Raw genomic sequence first — 13,397 nt, 5'->3', positions numbered from 1 at the left:
TATTTTATAAATATTTTGTGCTGTCTAGGTTAGACACTATACTACTTCTTCGATCGATATTAACGTCTTATATTTTGTTTATATATGTTGCAATTAACGCAGTAATATAATTTAATTTTAATAAAAATCATATTTTTTGTATTTTTATTTTTAATTTAAACCTTAACTAGTGAGGTGAGGCCTACGAAACACCACACATTCCATTTTTATTTTAAAATTTTTATATTAAAATTTTTTTTATTGCTATTATTAAATAGACAAAATCATAAGAGATTATAAAATTCGAATGATTATAAAAGAGCACAATTAAAAAAAGAGAAAAATCCATCTTACCATATAAAATTTAATTTAATTTAATTAATTAAATTTATATATAAATACATAAATCAACGCTTATTATAAGAGGTATGTCTAATACAACCATACCATATAATAAATACCATATAATAAATGAAATTAGCTAATAATAGTAATTTCTCAGAATATCTCAAGTAATGATTTGCAAAATATTCATTATAATAAATTTCTGAGAAATATTTTAGAATAAATTAAATTAAATTTCTGATAAATACTTTAAAATAAATTAAACTCGGGTAATTCTTCAGATATTCATTTTTTTAATTCTTTAGATGTCTTTTAAAATTCTCTATGAACTTCTATTCATCTCTGTACTATTTGGGTTGAATATTTCTTATTGTACATACAGAATATTCATAGAATATTCTGAATATTCCACAATTATTTGAATATTCTGTGAACATTTCTTAAATATTCTGATATATACGGAACTTCTGGAGTACAAACGGAAAATTCCAGGTATCTAAACCCAGTAAACATCTAATGTTTACTGAGTTCACGTAAATCGATGATTATAATCGATAAAAGGAAGAAAGAATTGTCAATTGCACCTGTATACTGACGTTCATAAATTAAACTTTTTTGTTAGTATAAGCGAGTACGCCATTTCCAAACTTCCGACGTCGGGAGTCAGAGTTCCGAGACTACTGTAATCACTGTTCACAACAATATAACATATATATGGTTATAATATTGATTGCATAAAAATAGCGATTCATATATTATTCGCCAGTGAATTTGACATATTGCGATCGATCATTTCATGCGATTTATCTACATAACTAACGCTACCTATCGTGTATAGGCCGGCAATAGTCATGACAGTTGAGGATACGCTTAGTCTCACAATTTTGAGTCCCATCAGAAAAATATACGTGCAGCCTGGAGATGATACACTCACCCAAGTAGGAATCGTATACATTTCGCCAATACAAAAAAATGGCCCGATACTGGGTCGATACCGAAGAGCGGATATCCGATTTTGGTACTGGCTTAGTACTGGGCTTAATATAAAAAATCTGTATTATTGGTACTGACTCCGTACTAAAGTTAGGTACTAGATTGTCATACCGTACGTGTACTGGGACGTTACTGAAAAGTGTTTATTGTTTTTGGTACTGGCCTAGTATTAAAAAAGTTGTATTATTAGTACTGGCCCTGTTCGTAGAATCAGTACTGGATACCCAAATAAAAATCGTGTACAATCTGTCAATAGAGGATATTGGGCCATTAGTAGCCGTACGGACGATATCAGTGTCCTTTACAGGAAAATGGAAGAAGTTACTAACGCGAAACCTAAATAGCTCAGTGGTAAGAACGCTTGCCTGACAAGCGGAAGACTCGAGTTCGATTCCAACCGTTGCCCTGAAGATTTTTTCCTCATATGACTATTAAAAATAGACATGTATAGGCACAAACGAGAGTAGCCTGGCCATAGTCTGATATCTTTCTTTCCGCACTATAAAATTGTGATATTAACAATTGTACAAATAATAAAAATTACGGAATCGATACTGGCTCAGTACTGAAAATAGGTACTTCTCCAGTGCTAGGAATTAATACTTTTTTTTTTATACTGGTACTGATTTTCGGTACTGTGACAGTACTATTCTTCGATACTGGCCCTTTTCTATCATCCTAGTATCACACCAAACCCAATCCGTACTGACATCTGGTACTATGCCAGTAACGTTTACCATAAATCGGTACTGGACCACTTTGATGTCAGTAGTAAATTCCTACTTGGGCATCTACATTTTTCTACATTATTCCACACTCAAAAAGGACTCAATTTATAAATTGTATTGTACGCTCGAGAGGCGTATAGTATGGAATTCAGAATTAACTAAATTGGATTTTATCATATTATTTTGAAAACGTTTTGATATCAGCTACAAGAATATGCACAAAAATTTCAGTTTTCATTAAAAAAATTTATAGTAATATTGATACGACTTTAGTAACACTATTTAAGATTATTTAGATATTGTCGTTGTTATACGTAGACTAAACTTCCGAAAATCACTCATGGTCCCATCACAATAAATATTGGTTAAAATACATTTAAAAAAGGATGTCAAATAAATGTCCTGAAATGAACTTTCATCGATAAGAAATTTAATGCTAAAAATATTCAAATAACATTATATTATCACTATTAGCATTACAGGTTTCTGTTTCAGATGTGTCAACTACAAAATGATATGTAAAGTCCTATTTAGTTAATCCCGATGGCCATACTATACGCCTCTTAGGCGTACGCTAGGCGGTTCATTAATTGAGTTTTTTTTGAGTGTGGAATAATGTAGGAAAATGTACATAAGTGTGCGTGAAATGCGTACACTAATTTTATTTTTTATATTATATTTTTATTTATATAATATTTTTGTTTGCTTAATAGTCTAAATAGAAAATTTATAACTGTAAGTCATCGAATGATTCATCTAGTCTGTACAATATATGAATCTTATTTATTGTATTTAATACAGAGCGAAATAGTCACGGGTAAACTTTCGTTGCACAAATATTACATTTGTCATTATCAAAATGTATGAAAAGATAGCGTTTTTATTAGCTTCTAACTTAAAAGATAGAATAACATTGCAGTGAATGAGATAACTGGATCTAATATTAATTTTGTGATTTTATAAAACTGAGACACCCGATGGTTTTAGATAAATGTCGAGGCTCACGCAAAAAATGATTCGGTAGGCATTACCGAATTTCAGTTACGACAACCGAAATTTTCGGTTCCTCAGGAATCAATTAAAAAATCGGTTGCTACAAAAAAGAAATTCTGTTGGGAAGTTTCTGTTGTGCCAAACATATATTCGATCATCCCAACCGAATTGAAATGTTGTTAAAGATACAAGTTTTGTTTGTCCCAACCTATACTTCAGTTTATACTGATGGATGTTTCAACTTTCTATTAGGATGTTTCTATTAGGAATAGATTAATATTTAACAAAATATACTTATATATTCCTAATTTTCTCATGTTTTATAAAACCATTACGTATCGAAGGTTGTCAAAACACTCCAAACTTTCGTGAATCCTCCCGCGATAATTTCGATCTCATACGGTATACTATCGGGTTATCCATCCATGCCTGATTCCGTTAAAGTGTTGCTTAACTTGACGATCGAGCGGCACGCAACGATTCCCGATGACTCCAACGATATTCTTATGACTTATGCCTTATTATATAATGTATCCTTATAGTGTTCACAGTATATTATAACGTACCTAGCAAATACCAAATAATAGTTATATAATTTTTATTTGATGTTTGTTGGATAATTTGCTGATAGATATTGGAACAATGCAACAACATTCAATATGCGATGAATATTAATATAATGTAGTGAATCAATGATAATTACTTTTAAATTTTTAACAGAATGTTTAATGATTAATTCAAACAAACAAAAATTAAAAAATCCAAGAAAATCTAAATTAAACAAATTGAATTACTAAATTTTGAAAGAAACTTTTAAAAAATATTATTTAAAACAATAGTGTTGTTTCATCAAATGACATCGTTTCCTTGAACAAAAGAAAAGTTTTGCGAAAATATGGCTCATCTAACAATACGGGTCACTATCCATAGCAGCAACATTCAACTATTCTTCCAACCGAATCTTTTCGATTGCGGTAAATATGTGATGTCGTTTCTTGTTGCTATATATAGTATCATTCAGTCCGATACCCTCTGTGAGAACAACAGAATAATCATCTGCGATAACTATTTTTTTGGAACGGAAAATTTTAGTTTCTTTTATCAAAAGCAATCGGCAAAAAGCGTTGATGTGAATAATTCTTCAGTTATTAGAACAGACTTTTCTATTATTGCAACTGAACCTCGTGTAACAGAAAGTTTCTAGCTGTCAGCTACAGAATATTGTTTTTGCGTGCAATATCGAAAATTTTGATATCGTAGACATAGAAAATATGATCAAAATGTTATGATAGCAGGCAATATATAGTGTGAAAGATGCTGTATTTTAATATAAAAATGATAATAATATATTGTTTGCTTTTGAATAATCCATTCGTGCAAGCAGTTTGCTCTTGATTGTATTTTGGTTAAAAAATGAATTTATTTTGGAATATTTATTTTATATTTATTTGAGGAAACAAGAAAAATTATATAATAAAATTATATAAATATAAAATTATAGTTAATCTTATATCTATATTTAAATTATATTTATATTTAATTTAAATTGCATAATAAAATTTTATGCAAAAAATGATAAAGAAAATCAAGCAAATAAGAGCCAAAAACAGCTAGTTTTACAACTAAATATTATATAATTTTACGTACCTTATAAATAAATATATAATACATTGAATAAAGTCAACTTCAAAAGGCATATGTTTTAATCTCTCTTCGGATAATCTTCAGTTAACATCATAATTATATTTATCGATCACGCAATAACATATTTAACATTATCAAAAATGTCAGAAAAACAGTTATATATAGTTTATAAAATTTCTTAAACCAGTGTACTAAAATTGTACTTGCTTTTTATATATGATTTAATTGAAAATACTTTTTTACATTTGTAAATTATAATAAATAAAAATAAAAAATAAAATAAAAAATTACTATAACTACTTATTTTCGAGAATTTTAGAAAACTAAAGTAATATAATACAAGAGAGAAATTCATTGTGTTGTACTCGTTAATAACATATTCTGTTCTAAATATTTACTGTTTATGTACAGCGACATATGTTACAATGCTTTTGCTTGTCATTCACAGTACATTATACTTTGTGATCTTACTAATATTGTCAATATGTGTAAGGAGTCAATATGTGTAAGGAGTCAAGAGCTTAGGTAGATTATACAAATTGAAATTAAAAGGACTACCATAAAAATGAGTAACACTGTAAAATAATTAATAATTTTGATAATAAAAGATTAAATAAGTTTAACTTTTCTTGTGCAGCAGTATTAAAATATTTAAAATAAAGGTTTACGAGATCTGCGACTAATCCAATTTAATTAAACTTCTAACCATCTTTTTTTCCTCCCAAATTTACACAAATACACAGCTTTGCGTGTCTACACAATCTTCTTTATCATCTCTCTTCAAATACAGACACGTTCACTGTATGTATTTTTATTGGTAGTCCCTTTCATTCGATTTTATATAATCAAACTTCCTCCTTCCTACATATATATAGTTACTTAAACTTTTTCTCGCACGCATGCACACAACACATTTCCAAAACTCCTACAGATGTGTTTTCCTCGATAAATCAAATAAATTGTTACGACACACACACACACACACACACACACACACACACACACACACACACACACACACACACACACAGTAAGAAGCATAATTGAGTCAATGTTGACAATTTTTTAGTAAATCATTATTTATTGCTGCAAATAATATGTAATACAAAAAATAATTTTGTATACGTATATTAACTATTTTCAACTCATGTAAGATATTTTTACGGACTTGAAAAAGTTTCTTGTTTACGTGTAATGATGAAAAATAATTGACTCAGTTTTGCACCGACTTTCAAGAGAGATGTTTATATCGAGTGTCTTGTCATCGTATTTATAACTCGCAATTCTGTATGTTTACAATATGTTATTATACGCTTAAGTACTTAGTTTTTCACAGTCAGTTGATGAAAAGACACACAAATAAAATAAGAATAATTATGAAGCCAATTTCTTCAAATTGTTTAAAACAAATTATTTTTCTCTTGAATGACGGTTTGTCAACGCATCAAGTTGCTGAAAAGTGTAGTGTCAGCCAGTCGACAATCCAAAGAATAAGGAAAAAATATTGTAAAAGTATTTTATCAAAAGTTAGAGGAAGACCAAAAATATTGACACTGCAAAATGAACGAAGAATTACACGTTATGTCTGGTGAAGCTTCGAGTGCTAGTATGGCTGCAGAGTTATTAAAGGAACACACAAATATACGTATAAGTAAGTGGACGGCGCAAAGGACTCTTGAAAGAACTGATTTTAGAAGTATTAAGAAGAAGAAGCCAATACTATTGAAAAAAAAAACATCAAACGTCGTTTGAAATTTGCCAAAAAGCATCAAAATTGGACGACAGCTGAATGGGAACGTGTTATTTGGTCAGATGAGACCAAAATTTATAGAATTTGTTCAGATGGAATATCTTGGTGCTGGATTCGTAAAGATGAAACCCTCAAACCATGACATATACAATAAACAGTAAAATATGGAGGCGGATTCATAATGCTTTGGGGATGTTTAACAGCATATGGTGTTGGTTCACTTCATAAATAAATAAATAAATGGCATTATGAATCAGTTATATACAAGGATATTTTACAAGAGCATCTCTTAGATACTGTTGAAAATATGCCATTTGAAGAGAAAGATGTAATTTTCATGCATGACCGAGACCCTAAGCACACAGCTAAAAGTGTGGAAAATTGGCTCAAAACTAAACAATTTTCTGTTTTGAATTGGCCTGCGCAAAGCCTCAACCTCAACCCCATAATCTATCTAAAAAGACGGATGAAAGAATCATACAACTCCCAACCAACCTCAAACATGAAATTGTGTAGTAGAATCCAAGAACAGTGGGAACAAATATCTCCAGATTATTGCAAAATGTTAATAGAGAGTATGCTGAAGCGAATTAATGCAGTTTTACAAGCGAAAGGATTGTAGACGAAATATTAGATCTAAATAATATATCAAGAAATGCCAATTATTGAATATGGTACAAAACCGAATCAATATATTTTTTTTGTTATTGATGAACAAAAAGACATTATTCGTTGAAAAATTTCTTTATGTTATTTCTAATTATGATGAAAACAAATATAATATTTATATTTTTATGTTCCTCAGTTTTATTGACAATAAATGATGATTTATACAAATCTTGTAGTTATTGGTTCAGTTATGCTCCTTACTATGTATTATGTTATATATTATGTATATATATTGTTTTATTCGATTTTTAAGGTGATTCCGAAATACTATGAGCCTTTATCATATTTTTTTAGGAAGTTAAAATCTACAAAAAAACAGTGTTTTTCTTATTTACATTTTTTTGGGGAAAAATCGGCCCTTTTTTAACATCTTCTCTCTCGTGAAACTTACGATATAATTTTTTTTTTACATTTTATGAAGTACTGCACTTTTACTGCCAAAGTTGTACAGATCATATTTGCGACCTAATACTTGCAAACTAATATTACAAACAATTATTGAATGATGCATACTTATTTCTTTATATACGTGCATACCCAAGTAGGAATTTATTACTGGCATCAAAGTACCGATTTATGGTAAACGTTACTGGCATGTACCAGTAACGTACCAGATGCTAGTACGGGTTTAGTATTGGTATAATATTGGGATGATAAAGAGAAAAGGGCCAGTATCGGAGAACAGTACTGTCACAGTAGCGAAAATCAGTACTGTACCAGTATAAAAAAAATATTGATTCCTAATACTGGGGAAGTACCTATTCTCAGTATTGGGCCAGTATCGATTCCTAGTAATTTTTATTATTTGTACAATTGTTAATTTCACAACTATGTAGCACGGAAAGAAAGACCATAACCGGGCTGCTCTCGTTTGTACCTACACATGTCTATAATAGTCTATATTTTTAATAGTCATATGAGGAAAAAAATCTTCAGGGTAACGGCTAGAATCGTACTCGAGTCTTCCGCTTGTCAGGCAAGCGTTCTTACCACTAAGCTATCTAGGTTTCGTGTTAGTGACCTCTTCCGTTTTCACATAAAGGACATTGGTATCATTCGTTTTTCGGTACCGGCAAAATACTGACCCAATATCCTCTATTAGCAGATTGTATACAATTCTTACTTAGGTATCCAGTACTGATTCTACGAATAGGGTCAGTACCAATAATACAGCTTTTGTGATACTGGGCCAGTATCGAAAATGACAAATATTTTTCGTTAACGTCTCCGTACACGTACGGTACGACTATCCATTACCTAACCTTAGTACGGAGCTAATACCAATAATACAGTTTTTTTATATTAGGCCCAGTATTGAGCCAATACCAAAATCGGACATCTGTTTTTCGGTATCGACCCAGTATCGGGCCATTCTTCCGGACTAGCGAAACGTATACGATTCTTACTTGGAATTATTCCTTATGAAAAATTGAATTGAAAAGTTCTAAATCATTTTTGTCTTTGACAAAGCTGCTTCTTAACGAAGCAGATATTCTTTAATAAATTCCAGTAAATCCGAGCCGTTCTTTAGAAGTATACGCTTCCGTGAGCTGCGCGCCTGGTAGTGTGCATGAATGCAGCGGCGGAACATTCATGCACATTACCAGGCGCGTGGCTCACAGACGTATATACTTCTAAAGAACGGCGCGAATTTGCTGGAATTTATTAAAGAATATCTATTTCGTTAAGCATTAAAGACAAAAATGGTTCAGGACTTTTCGATTTAATTTTTCATAAGGAATAACGTTATGTGCTTCCTGAGCGGAGCTTAAGAAACACCCTATATGTATATATATATATATATATATATATATGTGTGTGTGTGTGTGTGTGTGTGTGTGTACACGCGCGCGCACACACACACACACACAGGATGGCCCACGTAATGTGTTACAAGCTAATAACTCTAAACATATTTGTCCTATCAAAAAGTTGTTCATGAGAAAGTTTCATATATTCGGGGGGCCTTTCTAACTACGTAAACAAAAATCCACTTCCGTCCCCCCTTGAAGAGGGGCGGAGAGTAATTTCAAAGTTTCAAATGGGACCTCCTATACAATGTTACATATTTGAATTCTACGGGAGAAAACAAGTAAACTTTGTTTGAAACATTTCTTTGGAAAATGCTTCTATCAAAAGTTATAAAACTTTTTTGTTTAATTTTTTTATTTAAACTTTAATGTAGAGTGCATTGAAATTAATGATAAATTAAATAAGACTCATAGTTTTTCTGATTTGTTTTATTTTATTAAATGTTCGAACTGTTGACCATTAACATCTAAACACTTATTAATTCTTTTTACAAAACTTTGCCTAAGATGCTTTGTCACTAAGGTGACCCCAGAAATGTTGTTTAGAGTTAGGTAAAGTTTTGTAAAAAAAATTAATAAGTGTTTAGATGTTAATGGTCAACAGTTCGAAAATAAAATAATTTAATAAAATAAAACAAAACAGAAAAACTATGAATCTTACATTTATGATAATAAAATAAAACAAAACAGAAAAACTATGAATCTTTTAATTATCATTAATTTCAATGTACTCTACATTAAAGTTTAAATGTTTATAACTTTTGATAGGAGCATTTTCCAAAGAAATGTTTCAGACAAAGTTTACTTGTTTTTTCCCGTAGAATTCAAATATGTAATATTGTATAGGGAGTCCCATTTGAAACTTTAAAGTTACCCCCCGCTTCTCTTCAAGGGGGGACGGAAATGGATTTTTGTTTAGGTAGTTAGAAAGACCCCTCGAATATATGAAACTTTCTCATGAACAACTTTTTGATAGGACAAATATATTTAGAGTTATTAGCTTGTAACACTTTACGTGGGCCATCATGTGTATATACAGGGTGTAAAAAAATTAGACTGACAAACTTTGAGGGGAAATAGAGGACATAAAAACAAACATATTTTGTAATAATGTTTTTCTCTACGACGCTTCGTTTTAATACTGCAGAGTACAAAATAGGAATTTTATGATTTTAACAAAAAACAAATATATAAGTGGAAAAATTAAATTTATTTCAATTACACATATATATTTTAATTTTCAAAAAATAATGAACAAAAGAACGGAACAAAAATGCGCAATTGATTAGCTCATTTATAATAAATGTTCAAAAATTCCTCCATTTGCTTCAACACAAAGATGACATCGTCGAAATATTGATTGTCTCACACGTTCGAAGACTGCAGGAATATTCTGAACCTGATATGCTGCAGCAGTAATTCGGACTACTAATTCTGCTTCTGTTTCAACAGATGTCTCATAAATGAAAGTTTTCATATGCGCCCATAAAAAAAAGTCAAGCGAAAATAAATCTGGTGACCGGGGAGACCATGCGATAGGACCTCTTCGGCCTACCCAGTGCTCATTAAATCTTTGTTCTGTTCTTTTGTTCATTGTTAAAGATTAAAATATATAATAATTGAAATAAATTTAATTTTTCCACTTATATGTTTGTTTTTTGTTAAAATTATAAAATTCCTATTTTGTACCCTGCAGTATTAAAACAAAGCATCGTAAAGAAAAACGTTATAAACAAAATATGTTTGTTCTCTATTTCCCCTTAAAGTTTGTCGGTCTAATTTTTTTAAACCCTGTATACACACACACACACACACACACATATGTATACATGTATATATATATATATATATATATATATATATATATATATATATATATATATATATATACCATGGTGTATATACATATATACAATATATCATATACCATGGTATAAAAAAAAAAAATATATATATATATATATAAGACTTATCTCTAGATCTTGGATTAAAATTTCAAAAATAATGGTTTTTGGAATTTCAAGATCTTCGAATTCTCGCAGTCAAACGACGATTTTCATTGATTGCAATTTGCACACATTTCACATTTTAGGATGTTTTGGTTGTTATACATTTGCTAGAACGAGAATCTCTTTCCCCTGAAATGCGGTCATTTTTTAATTGTCAAAATTGTTTCTTGATTTATATTTCATTCATAGATTTATCTCCATAAGCCTTATGAATTATATTAATCGTTTCCGAACACGAACAACCAAATTTTTGGCAAAATTTTATACAAATTCGCGAATCAATTATTGTAGAGAAATGCGACGTTCACGGTTTTAGATACTTATACAATTATGTATCGTTGTCGACCGAAGACAATGCAGGGTTGCACCGCATGACAGGGACACTCATAAAAATTCTCCCTAAATGGAGAATACTCGTTTTCTACAATAATAAACCTAGAATAATAGATATTGGCATAGGTCAGATAATCATGATTCTCGATCGACTGCAGCAAATAAACGATAAAAAAAAATTTCCTCTTTAATATCTATAATTTCTAATCCTATAAATCTATTATCACATACACATATAAAAATCTTAAAGTAGTCTTAAACAAAACATTCTAAAACAATGTCTAAAAAATATCGTAAATTGGGATATAGAATATTTTAAAAGCATCATAAAGACATCTTTCTTACAATTTCATAAGATATCTTTCGATTTTTAACTCTTAAGCACTAACACAGACCTACAAAAATATGTCAAAGTTTGATAATTACCTGAGAAAGTGTGCAAAACGTCTTTCCTTATGCCACTTCGTATCTTACGGGCCAAAGAAAAGATAGACGGATGCAATGTACATATTTAAACGGGAGTGAAACAGCAATAGGTTTATTTCACTGGAAGTCTATCAGACTCCTGTCAATGCTTAAGGGTTAAAATGTGTTTAAGATGTCATCATGTTGCCTGGGCTTTATCTTCTGATTTATTTATTTTTTTTAATGTAAATTAAAAGGAAGGAAATTTTTCAACGATGAGGAAGTTAATAACGTGATATTAAGCATGCACAGATGTCTTAGACAAAAAAACAACAAATTTTTAGCGATTTGTTTATTCGAATACAGGACTATATTGATTATAATGGAAATACCATTTTTTATAAGATCTCATGCTAACAGAGCTCCCATAACGTCGCGCTCTGATTCGCTAATTCGCTTCTTTTTTAATATCTCAAAATTTTATACGTAGTTTTGCAGAAGTCCTCGTACTTACGTACTCTACTTTCACATGTGATTTTTTATGTATATCTTGCATTATATAACTTATATATGTTCTAACAACTATCGGTTGTTTAATCGGACTGCCGATTAAAACATAAAAAAAATTATTCATTATTTTTATCTTTAAAATATATATCAAGTTCAAGGTCACATTCATAAGGTTTAAGTTTTTGTTAACAGTTATCGTAATCATCATAAAGCAAAAATTAAAAACTTAATTATTTTTTATTAAAAGATTGAAAATTAAATTATTTTTTGTTATTATCTTTTGATAAATTAACTTAAGAATATGTTTATATAGTACTTGCTTTTTATTACTATTTAAAATCTATTAACGTTTGTTAAATTTTAAGATATTCTATATTTAATTTATTTGTCACTATAATAAATAAATTTGTCTTTTGATTTTAGGTAGGGACGAACTATCTCAGCCAAGTTCGTTAAACGGCTATGGAAGTAATTCCGGTGGAGGTGGAAACGGCAGTGGCAATGGCAACAATAATTGTAATAGTAATAGCAACAACAATAGCAACAACAATGGCGGCGGTGGCAATGGCAGTGCCGGTGGTGGAGGTGGTAGCAGCAATAGCGAAGGATGCGATGCGAAGAAAAAAAAAGGACCTACACCCCGTCAACAAGAAGAACTGTGTCTTGTTTGCGGCGATCGTGCATCTGGTTATCACTACAACGCTCTCACTTGCGAAGGTTGTAAAGGTTTCTTCAGACGTAGTATCACCAGAAACGCCGTATACCAGTGCAAGTATGGCAACAACTGCGAAATCGACATGTACATGCGTCGTAAATGCCAGGAATGTAGGCTGAAGAAGTGCCTGACGGTTGGCATGAGGCCGGAATGCGTTGTGCCCGAATACCAATGTGCGGTAAAGAGAAAGGAAAAGAAAGCACAGAAGGTAGATCGTATTCTAAGATATGCTATGTTGTATGTGTACTTCAAAGAATTATTTTCTTTCAAGTATGGATTATTATTTATTATAATGTATAAATATAAAATGTGTATTTTTGTTTTAAATGCTTAACATAAAAATTCACTTAAGAAATCGTAACAAAGAACATTGCATAAATATTTAACATATTGTGAATTCAAGGATATTATGAACCAAATCTTATGAATAATATGCTGCAAAATTATCATTATCGTAATTGTAATACACAGTAAATATCATATTGGTATAATAATACATTTAGAGTATATGTA

General features: G+C 30.4%; 1 protein-coding gene across 11 annotated transcripts in view; it reads left to right on the top strand.

Moving 5' to 3' along the window:
- The window catches only part of LOC116846693 (ecdysone receptor), a 538,347-nt gene that overhangs the window by 389,615 nt on the left and 135,335 nt on the right, over nucleotides 1–13,397 (top strand). For all 11 annotated transcript variants that reach the window (XM_032820872.1, XM_032820875.1, XM_032820873.1 and 8 more), the window contains one exon: nucleotides 12,593–13,092. In XM_032820872.1, coding sequence (XP_032676763.1) covers nucleotides 12,593–13,092 — 500 coding nt within the window. The remainder of the gene's footprint in view (nucleotides 1–12,592; nucleotides 13,093–13,397) is intronic.

This window comes from Odontomachus brunneus, unplaced genomic scaffold (assembly GCF_010583005.1).
Source record: "Odontomachus brunneus isolate Ranch 3 - 2012 unplaced genomic scaffold, Obru_v1 Obru_scaffold_067, whole genome shotgun sequence".
NCBI lineage: Eukaryota > Metazoa > Arthropoda > Insecta > Hymenoptera > Formicidae > Odontomachus > Odontomachus brunneus.
This window is presented reverse-complemented; position numbering and strand designations above follow the sequence as displayed.